The 10,981-nt window shown below is 54.0% G+C and overlaps 1 protein-coding gene across 1 annotated transcript; it reads right to left on the reverse strand.

The window, feature by feature from the left end:
- Nucleotides 1-151: 151 nt before the first annotated feature.
- On the reverse strand, nt 152-10,558 carry LOC103523563 (antigen EG13-like). Its single transcript, XM_008488597.2, has 2 exons — nt 10,259-10,558; nt 152-446 (listed from the first exon to the last, which is right to left on the reverse strand). Exons 1-2 carry the CDS (start codon nt 10,518-10,520, stop codon nt 337-339), a joined length of 372 nt encoding a protein of 123 aa, XP_008486819.2. The 5' UTR covers nt 10,521-10,558; the 3' UTR covers nt 152-336.
- Nucleotides 10,559-10,981: the final 423 nt, after the last annotated feature.

Consider the following 10,981-nt stretch of genomic DNA (forward strand, 5'->3'; position numbering starts at 1 on the left):
CCAACCTTCTTTCCAGCCTCAAACAGCCCGTTAGCTTAACAGCCCTGTTAAGCCAATACAAATTAAATGGAACTTAACAGGCTGTTAGCTTAACAGGAGTTTTAATGACTGAATAAATATTGATGGAATCCAACATGAAGGTAGAAACACACTGTCCCATTGGCTCTCAAGTGTCACTCAAGTATCAATTTCAAACATCTGATTGGCCAAAATGTGTTCAGGACTGAGTTGAGAGCGGGAATTTTTGTTCATAGTACGGGTGTGGTTGACACGTCATACAGTGTGGTTCAGAAGTATACATTTCGCTTATAGCGGGTGGGTGTGAGTGGGGGAGACTCAGGGTACGGGTTCGACATAGTTGGCGGGGTACAGACCCACCCGGCCATCCTTCCTCCCCTTGCACCAACCTTGCTCATCCTCGTCCTCCAGTTTCTCAAAGAGTTCACCTGAAAAAAGAAAAACAAGTCAGAATTGAAGGTCTTGTTTAGAAGTCACGTCAATGGAAAATTGCTCGGACCGGGACTACTTACCCTGTTTGAAACTGAGCTCATCATTTCCGCACCCTCGTAGTCGTACAGTGCTCGGACCGGGAACTTACCCTGCTTGAAACTGAGCTCATCATTTTCCGCGCCCTCGTAGTCGTACAGTGCTCGGACCGGGAACTTACCCTGCTTGAAACTGAGCTCATCATTTTCCGCGCCCTCGTAGTCGTACAGTGCTCGGACCGGGAACTTACCCTGCTTGAAACTGAGCTCATCATTTTCCGCGCCCTCGTAGTCGTACAGTGCTCGGACCGGGAACTTACCCTGCTTGAAACTGAGCTCATCATTTTCCGCGCCCTCGTAGTCGTACAGTGCTCGGACCGGGAACTTACCCTGCTTGAAACTGAGCTCATCATTTTCCGCGCCCTCGTAGTCGTACAGTGCTCGGACCGGGAACTTACCCTGCTTGAAACTGAGCTCATCATTTTCCGCGCCCTCGTAGTCGTACAGTGCTCGGACCGGGAACTTACCCTGCTTGAAACTGAGCTCATCATTTTCCGCGCCCTCGTAGTCGTACAGTGCTCGGACCGGGAACTTACCCTGCTTGAAACTGAGCTCATCATTTTCCGCGCCCTCGTAGTCGTACAGTGCTCGGACCGGGAACTTACCCTGCTTGAAACTGAGCTCATCATTTTCCGCGCCCTCGTAGTCGTACAGTGCTCGGACCGGGAACTTACCCTGCTTGAAACTGAGCTCATCATTTTCCGCGCCCTCGTAGTCGTACAGTGCTCGGACCGGGAACTTACCCTGCTTGAAACTGAGCTCATCATTTTCCGCGCCCTCGTAGTCGTACAGTGCTCGGACCGGGAACTTACCCTGCTTGAAACTGAGCTCATCATTTTCCGCGCCCTCGTAGTCGTACAGTGCTCGGACCGGGAACTTACCCTGCTTGAAACTGAGCTCATCATTTTCCGCGCCCTCGTAGTCGTACAGTGCTCGGACCGGGAACTTACCCTGCTTGAAACTGAGCTCATCATTTTCCGCGCCCTCGTAGTCGTACAGTGCTCGGACCGGGAACTTACCCTGCTTGAAACTGAGCTCATCATTTTCCGCGCCCTCGTAGTCGTACAGTGCTCGGACCGGGAACTTACCCTGCTTGAAACTGAGCTCATCATTTTCCGCGCCCTCGTAGTCGTACAGTGCTCGGACCGGGAACTTACCCTGCTTGAAACTGAGCTCATCATTTTCCGCGCCCTCGTAGTCGTACAGTGCTCGGACCGGGAACTTACCCTGCTTGAAACTGAGCTCATCATTTTCCGCGCCCTCGTAGTCGTACAGTGCTCGGACCGGGAACTTACCCTGCTTGAAACTGAGCTCATCATTTTCCGCGCCCTCGTAGTCGTACAGTGCTCGGACCGGGAACTTACCCTGCTTGAAACTGAGCTCATCATTTTCCGCGCCCTCGTAGTCGTACAGTGCTCGGACCGGGAACTTACCCTGCTTGAAACTGAGCTCATCATTTTCCGCGCCCTCGTAGTCGTACAGTGCTCGGACCGGGAACTTACCCTGCTTGAAACTGAGCTCATCATTTTCCGCGCCCTCGTAGTCGTACAGTGCTCGGACCGGGAACTTACCCTGCTTGAAACTGAGCTCATCATTTTCCGCGCCCTCGTAGTCGTACAGTGCTCGGACCGGGAACTTACCCTGCTTGAAACTGAGCTCATCATTTTCCGCGCCCTCGTAGTCGTACAGTGCTCGGACCGGGAACTTACCCTGCTTGAAACTGAGCTCATCATTTTCCGCGCCCTCGTAGTCGTACAGTGCTCGGACCGGGAACTTACCCTGCTTGAAACTGAGCTCATCATTTTCCGCGCCCTCGTAGTCGTACAGTGCTCGGACCGGGAACTTACCCTGCTTGAAACTGAGCTCATCATTTTCCGCGCCCTCGTAGTCGTACAGTGCTCGGACCGGGAACTTACCCTGCTTGAAACTGAGCTCATCATTTTCCGCGCCCTCGTAGTCGTACAGTGCTCGGACCGGGAACTTACCCTGCTTGAAACTGAGCTCATCATTTTCCGCGCCCTCGTAGTCGTACAGTGCTCGGACCGGGAACTTACCCTGCTTGAAACTGAGCTCATCATTTTCCGCGCCCTCGTAGTCGTACAGTGCTCGGACCGGGAACTTACCCTGCTTGAAACTGAGCTCATCATTTTCCGCGCCCTCGTAGTCGTACAGTGCTCGGACCGGGAACTTACCCTGCTTGAAACTGAGCTCATCATTTTCCGCGCCCTCGTAGTCGTACAGTGCTCGGACCGGGAACTTACCCTGCTTGAAACTGAGCTCATCATTTTCCGCGCCCTCGTAGTCGTACAGTGCTCGGACCGGGAACTTACCCTGCTTGAAACTGAGCTCATCATTTTCCGCGCCCTCGTAGTCGTACAGTGCTCGGACCGGGAACTTACCCTGCTTGAAACTGAGCTCATCATTTTCCGCGCCCTCGTAGTCGTACAGTGCTCGGACCGGGAACTTACCCTGCTTGAAACTGAGCTCATCATTTTCCGCGCCCTCGTAGTCGTACAGTGCTCGGACCGGGAACTTACCCTGCTTGAAACTGAGCTCATCATTTTCCGCGCCCTCGTAGTCGTACAGTGCTCGGACCGGGAACTTACCCTGCTTGAAACTGAGCTCATCATTTTCCGCGCCCTCGTAGTCGTACAGTGCTCGGACCGGGAACTTACCCTGCTTGAAACTGAGCTCATCATTTTCCGCGCCCTCGTAGTCGTACAGTGCTCGGACCGGGAACTTACCCTGCTTGAAACTGAGCTCATCATTTTCCGCGCCCTCGTAGTCGTACAGTGCTCGGACCGGGAACTTACCCTGCTTGAAACTGAGCTCATCATTTTCCGCGCCCTCGTAGTCGTACAGTGCTCGGACCGGGAACTTACCCTGCTTGAAACTGAGCTCATCATTTTCCGCGCCCTCGTAGTCGTACAGTGCTCGGACCGGGAACTTACCCTGCTTGAAACTGAGCTCATCATTTTCCGCGCCCTCGTAGTCGTACAGTGCTCGGACCGGGAACTTACCCTGCTTGAAACTGAGCTCATCATTTTCCGCGCCCTCGTAGTCGTACAGTGCTCGGACCGGGAACTTACCCTGCTTGAAACTGAGCTCATCATTTTCCGCGCCCTCGTAGTCGTACAGTGCTCGGACCGGGAACTTACCCTGCTTGAAACTGAGCTCATCATTTTCCGCGCCCTCGTAGTCGTACAGTGCTCGGACCGGGAACTTACCCTGCTTGAAACTGAGCTCATCATTTTCCGCGCCCTCGTAGTCGTACAGTGCTCGGACCGGGAACTTACCCTGCTTGAAACTGAGCTCATCATTTTCCGCGCCCTCGTAGTCGTACAGTGCTCGGACCGGGAACTTACCCTGCTTGAAACTGAGCTCATCATTTTCCGCGCCCTCGTAGTCGTACAGTGCTCGGACCGGGAACTTACCCTGCTTGAAACTGAGCTCATCATTTTCCGCGCCCTCGTAGTCGTACAGTGCTCGGACCGGGAACTTACCCTGCTTGAAACTGAGCTCATCATTTTCCGCGCCCTCGTAGTCGTACAGTGCTCGGACCGGGAACTTACCCTGCTTGAAACTGAGCTCATCATTTTCCGCGCCCTCGTAGTCGTACAGTGCTCGGACCGGGAACTTACCCTGCTTGAAACTGAGCTCATCATTTTCCGCGCCCTCGTAGTCGTACAGTGCTCGGACCGGGAACTTACCCTGCTTGAAACTGAGCTCATCATTTTCCGCGCCCTCGTAGTCGTACAGTGCTCGGACCGGGAACTTACCCTGCTTGAAACTGAGCTCATCATTTTCCGCGCCCTCGTAGTCGTACAGTGCTCGGACCGGGAACTTACCCTGCTTGAAACTGAGCTCATCATTTTCCGCGCCCTCGTAGTCGTACAGTGCTCGGACCGGGAACTTACCCTGCTTGAAACTGAGCTCATCATTTTCCGCGCCCTCGTAGTCGTACAGTGCTCGGACCGGGAACTTACCCTGCTTGAAACTGAGCTCATCATTTTCCGCGCCCTCGTAGTCGTACAGTGCTCGGACCGGGAACTTACCCTGCTTGAAACTGAGCTCATCATTTTCCGCGCCCTCGTAGTCGTACAGTGCTCGGACCGGGAACTTACCCTGCTTGAAACTGAGCTCATCATTTTCCGCGCCCTCGTAGTCGTACAGTGCTCGGACCGGGAACTTACCCTGCTTGAAACTGAGCTCATCATTTTCCGCGCCCTCGTAGTCGTACAGTGCTCGGACCGGGAACTTACCCTGCTTGAAACTGAGCTCATCATTTTCCGCGCCCTCGTAGTCGTACAGTGCTCGGACCGGGAACTTACCCTGCTTGAAACTGAGCTCATCATTTTCCGCGCCCTCGTAGTCGTACAGTGCTCGGACCGGGAACTTACCCTGCTTGAAACTGAGCTCATCATTTTCCGCGCCCTCGTAGTCGTACAGTGCTCGGACCGGGAACTTACCCTGCTTGAAACTGAGCTCATCATTTTCCGCGCCCTCGTAGTCGTACAGTGCTCGGACCGGGAACTTACCCTGCTTGAAACTGAGCTCATCATTTTCCGCGCCCTCGTAGTCGTACAGTGCTCGGACCGGGAACTTACCCTGCTTGAAACTGAGCTCATCATTTTCCGCGCCCTCGTAGTCGTACAGTGCTCGGACCGGGAACTTACCCTGCTTGAAACTGAGCTCATCATTTTCCGCGCCCTCGTAGTCGTACAGTGCTCGGACCGGGAACTTACCCTGCTTGAAACTGAGCTCATCATTTTCCGCGCCCTCGTAGTCGTACAGTGCTCGGACCGGGAACTTACCCTGCTTGAAACTGAGCTCATCATTTTCCGCGCCCTCGTAGTCGTACAGTGCTCGGACCGGGAACTTACCCTGCTTGAAACTGAGCTCATCATTTTCCGCGCCCTCGTAGTCGTACAGTGCTCGGACCGGGAACTTACCCTGCTTGAAACTGAGCTCATCATTTTCCGCGCCCTCGTAGTCGTACAGTGCTCGGACCGGGAACTTACCCTGCTTGAAACTGAGCTCATCATTTTCCGCGCCCTCGTAGTCGTACAGTGCTCGGACCGGGAACTTACCCTGCTTGAAACTGAGCTCATCATTTTCCGCGCCCTCGTAGTCGTACAGTGCTCGGACCGGGAACTTACCCTGCTTGAAACTGAGCTCATCATTTTCCGCGCCCTCGTAGTCGTACAGTGCTCGGACCGGGAACTTACCCTGCTTGAAACTGAGCTCATCATTTTCCGCGCCCTCGTAGTCGTACAGTGCTCGGACCGGGAACTTACCCTGCTTGAAACTGAGCTCATCATTTTCCGCGCCCTCGTAGTCGTACAGTGCTCGGACCGGGAACTTACCCTGCTTGAAACTGAGCTCATCATTTTCCGCGCCCTCGTAGTCGTACAGTGCTCGGACCGGGAACTTACCCTGCTTGAAACTGAGCTCATCATTTTCCGCGCCCTCGTAGTCGTACAGTGCTCGGACCGGGAACTTACCCTGCTTGAAACTGAGCTCATCATTTTCCGCGCCCTCGTAGTCGTACAGTGCTCGGACCGGGAACTTACCCTGCTTGAAACTGAGCTCATCATTTTCCGCGCCCTCGTAGTCGTACAGTGCTCGGACCGGGAACTTACCCTGCTTGAAACTGAGCTCATCATTTTCCGCGCCCTCGTAGTCGTACAGTGCTCGGACCGGGAACTTACCCTGCTTGAAACTGAGCTCATCATTTTCCGCGCCCTCGTAGTCGTACAGTGCTCGGACCGGGAACTTACCCTGCTTGAAACTGAGCTCATCATTTTCCGCGCCCTCGTAGTCGTACAGTGCTCGGACCGGGAACTTACCCTGCTTGAAACTGAGCTCATCATTTTCCGCGCCCTCGTAGTCGTACAGTGCTCGGACCGGGAACTTACCCTGCTTGAAACTGAGCTCATCATTTTCCGCGCCCTCGTAGTCGTACAGTGCTCGGACCGGGAACTTACCCTGCTTGAAACTGAGCTCATCATTTTCCGCGCCCTCGTAGTCGTACAGTGCTCGGACCGGGAACTTACCCTGCTTGAAACTGAGCTCATCATTTTCCGCGCCCTCGTAGTCGTACAGTGCTCGGACCGGGAACTTACCCTGCTTGAAACTGAGCTCATCATTTTCCGCGCCCTCGTAGTCGTACAGTGCTCGGACCGGGAACTTACCCTGCTTGAAACTGAGCTCATCATTTTCCGCGCCCTCGTAGTCGTACAGTGCTCGGACCGGGAACTTACCCTGCTTGAAACTGAGCTCATCATTTTCCGCGCCCTCGTAGTCGTACAGTGCTCGGACCGGGAACTTACCCTGCTTGAAACTGAGCTCATCATTTTCCGCGCCCTCGTAGTCGTACAGTGCTCGGACCGGGAACTTACCCTGCTTGAAACTGAGCTCATCATTTTCCGCGCCCTCGTAGTCGTACAGTGCTCGGACCGGGAACTTACCCTGCTTGAAACTGAGCTCATCATTTTCCGCGCCCTCGTAGTCGTACAGTGCTCGGACCGGGAACTTACCCTGCTTGAAACTGAGCTCATCATTTTCCGCGCCCTCGTAGTCGTACAGTGCTCGGACCGGGAACTTACCCTGCTTGAAACTGAGCTCATCATTTTCCGCGCCCTCGTAGTCGTACAGTGCTCGGACCGGGAACTTACCCTGCTTGAAACTGAGCTCATCATTTTCCGCGCCCTCGTAGTCGTACAGTGCTCGGACCGGGAACTTACCCTGCTTGAAACTGAGCTCATCATTTTCCGCGCCCTCGTAGTCGTACAGTGCTCGGACCGGGAACTTACCCTGCTTGAAACTGAGCTCATCATTTTCCGCGCCCTCGTAGTCGTACAGTGCTCGGACCGGGAACTTACCCTGCTTGAAACTGAGCTCATCATTTTCCGCGCCCTCGTAGTCGTACAGTGCTCGGACCGGGAACTTACCCTGCTTGAAACTGAGCTCATCATTTTCCGCGCCCTCGTAGTCGTACAGTGCTCGGACCGGGAACTTACCCTGCTTGAAACTGAGCTCATCATTTTCCGCGCCCTCGTAGTCGTACAGTGCTCGGACCGGGAACTTACCCTGCTTGAAACTGAGCTCATCATTTTCCGCGCCCTCGTAGTCGTACAGTGCTCGGACCGGGAACTTACCCTGCTTGAAACTGAGCTCATCATTTTCCGCGCCCTCGTAGTCGTACAGTGCTCGGACCGGGAACTTACCCTGCTTGAAACTGAGCTCATCATTTTCCGCGCCCTCGTAGTCGTACAGTGCTCGGACCGGGAACTTACCCTGCTTGAAACTGAGCTCATCATTTTCCGCGCCCTCGTAGTCGTACAGTGCTCGGACCGGGAACTTACCCTGCTTGAAACTGAGCTCATCATTTTCCGCGCCCTCGTAGTCGTACAGTGCTCGGACCGGGAACTTACCCTGCTTGAAACTGAGCTCATCATTTTCCGCGCCCTCGTAGTCGTACAGTGCTCGGACCGGGAACTTACCCTGCTTGAAACTGAGCTCATCATTTTCCGCGCCCTCGTAGTCGTACAGTGCTCGGACCGGGAACTTACCCTGCTTGAAACTGAGCTCATCATTTTCCGCGCCCTCGTAGTCGTACAGTGCTCGGACCGGGAACTTACCCTGCTTGAAACTGAGCTCATCATTTTCCGCGCCCTCGTAGTCGTACAGTGCTCGGACCGGGAACTTACCCTGCTTGAAACTGAGCTCATCATTTTCCGCGCCCTCGTAGTCGTACAGTGCTCGGACCGGGAACTTACCCTGCTTGAAACTGAGCTCATCATTTTCCGCGCCCTCGTAGTCGTACAGTGCTCGGACCGGGAACTTACCCTGCTTGAAACTGAGCTCATCATTTTCCGCGCCCTCGTAGTCGTACAGTGCTCGGACCGGGAACTTACCCTGCTTGAAACTGAGCTCATCATTTTCCGCGCCCTCGTAGTCGTACAGTGCTCGGACCGGGAACTTACCCTGCTTGAAACTGAGCTCATCATTTTCCGCGCCCTCGTAGTCGTACAGTGCTCGGACCGGGAACTTACCCTGCTTGAAACTGAGCTCATCATTTTCCGCGCCCTCGTAGTCGTACAGTGCTCGGACCGGGAACTTACCCTGCTTGAAACTGAGCTCATCATTTTCCGCGCCCTCGTAGTCGTACAGTGCTCGGACCGGGAACTTACCCTGCTTGAAACTGAGCTCATCATTTTCCGCGCCCTCGTAGTCGTACAGTGCTCGGACCGGGAACTTACCCTGCTTGAAACTGAGCTCATCATTTTCCGCGCCCTCGTAGTCGTACAGTGCTCGGACCGGGAACTTACCCTGCTTGAAACTGAGCTCATCATTTTCCGCGCCCTCGTAGTCGTACAGTGCTCGGACCGGGAACTTACCCTGCTTGAAACTGAGCTCATCATTTTCCGCGCCCTCGTAGTCGTACAGTGCTCGGACCGGGAACTTACCCTGCTTGAAACTGAGCTCATCATTTTCCGCGCCCTCGTAGTCGTACAGTGCTCGGACCGGGAACTTACCCTGCTTGAAACTGAGCTCATCATTTTCCGCGCCCTCGTAGTCGTACAGTGCTCGGACCGGGAACTTACCCTGCTTGAAACTGAGCTCATCATTTTCCGCGCCCTCGTAGTCGTACAGTGCTCGGACCGGGAACTTACCCTGCTTGAAACTGAGCTCATCATTTTCCGCGCCCTCGTAGTCGTACAGTGCTCGGACCGGGAACTTACCCTGCTTGAAACTGAGCTCATCATTTTCCGCGCCCTCGTAGTCGTACAGTGCTCGGACCGGGAACTTACCCTGCTTGAAACTGAGCTCATCATTTTCCGCGCCCTCGTAGTCGTACAGTGCTCGGACCGGGAACTTACCCTGCTTGAAACTGAGCTCATCATTTTCCGCGCCCTCGTAGTCGTACAGTGCTCGGACCGGGAACTTACCCTGCTTGAAACTGAGCTCATCATTTTCCGCGCCCTCGTAGTCGTACAGTGCTCGGACCGGGAACTTACCCTGCTTGAAACTGAGCTCATCATTTTCCGCGCCCTCGTAGTCGTACAGTGCTCGGACCGGGAACTTACCCTGCTTGAAACTGAGCTCATCATTTTCCGCGCCCTCGTAGTCGTACAGTGCTCGGACCGGGAACTTACCCTGCTTGAAACTGAGCTCATCATTTTCCGCGCCCTCGTAGTCGTACAGTGCTCGGACCGGGAACTTACCCTGCTTGAAACTGAGCTCATCATTTTCCGCGCCCTCGTAGTCGTACAGTGCTCGGACCGGGAACTTACCCTGCTTGAAACTGAGCTCATCATTTTCCGCGCCCTCGTAGTCGTACAGTGCTCGGACCGGGAACTTACCCTGCTTGAAACTGAGCTCATCATTTTCCGCGCCCTCGTAGTCGTACAGTGCTCGGACCGGGAACTTACCCTGCTTGAAACTGAGCTCATCATTTTCCGCGCCCTCGTAGTCGTACAGTGCTCGGACCGGGAACTTACCCTGCTTGAAACTGAGCTCATCATTTTCCGCGCCCTCGTAGTCGTACAGTGCTCGGACCGGGAACTTACCCTGCTTGAAACTGAGCTCATCATTTTCCGCGCCCTCGTAGTCGTACAGTGCTCGGACCGGGAACTTACCCTGCTTGAAACTGAGCTCATCATTTTCCGCGCCCTCGTAGTCGTACAGTGCTCGGACCGGGAACTTACCCTGTTTGAAACTGAGCTCATCATTTTCCGCGCCCTCGTAGTCGTACAGTGCTCGGACCGGGACTCCCGGCTCTCCGTTGTCCACGAGCACGTCGCTCCCCTCGCCCCCCTCCTCATCCCATTCCTCCTCGTCAAACGGGTTGTTCTCCCCATGGTTCCCGCCTCCACTGGTCGGGGTGGTGGCGGTGCCGTTGTGTGTGGGAGTTCCGCCACTGCCGCCTCGCCCGTTCGTAGTCGTGCTGGCCCCGCCGTTCCTGAACATGAGAAGTTAACGTGTTAAAATAAATAGTAATTAATATTGTCAATAGTGGTCGAAACCGTTCCTGAACATGAGAAGTTAACGTGTTAATATAAGTAGTAGTCATTAGTGTCGTTACTATTGTCAATAGTGGTCGAAAAAGGGGCTGCCTGGAAGAGACTGACGAGAAACGCCGAACCTATTTAAATAGAAAAGGGCTAGGAGGAAGAAACAGAATAGTGGTTGAAAAGTTCTTTTAGGAACTCTAAGATTTAAAGCGAGAAAACCAGAAGAAGAAAAAACGTTTCCGCTTGCGAAAAAAGAACAAGAAAAAAAAGTAGATATGGCTGTGTTGTCTGAGCATCATCATCGGTACAGGGACGAAGCGTCGAAGTTACCTGTCGAATACTATTAATATTTCAAACTAAGGAGCGATTTCAGCTAAAACTCAGGATCTGGAAAAGGAAAAATTGCTAAGAAAATAA

Source organism: Diaphorina citri, unplaced genomic scaffold (genome assembly GCF_000475195.1).
Source record: "Diaphorina citri unplaced genomic scaffold, Diaci psyllid genome assembly version 1.1 scaffold26840, whole genome shotgun sequence".
Lineage (NCBI taxonomy): Eukaryota > Metazoa > Arthropoda > Insecta > Hemiptera > Psyllidae > Diaphorina > Diaphorina citri.

Coding starts and splice junctions, on each gene's coding strand:
- LOC103523563 (XM_008488597.2), bottom strand. CDS start 10,520: ATGTTCAGGAACGGCGGGGCCAGCACGACTACGAACGGGCGAGGCGGC. Junction 447..10,258: donor TGAGCTCAGTTTCAAACAGG/GTAAGTTCCCGG, acceptor TTCTTTTTTCAG/GTGAACTCTTTGAGAAACTG.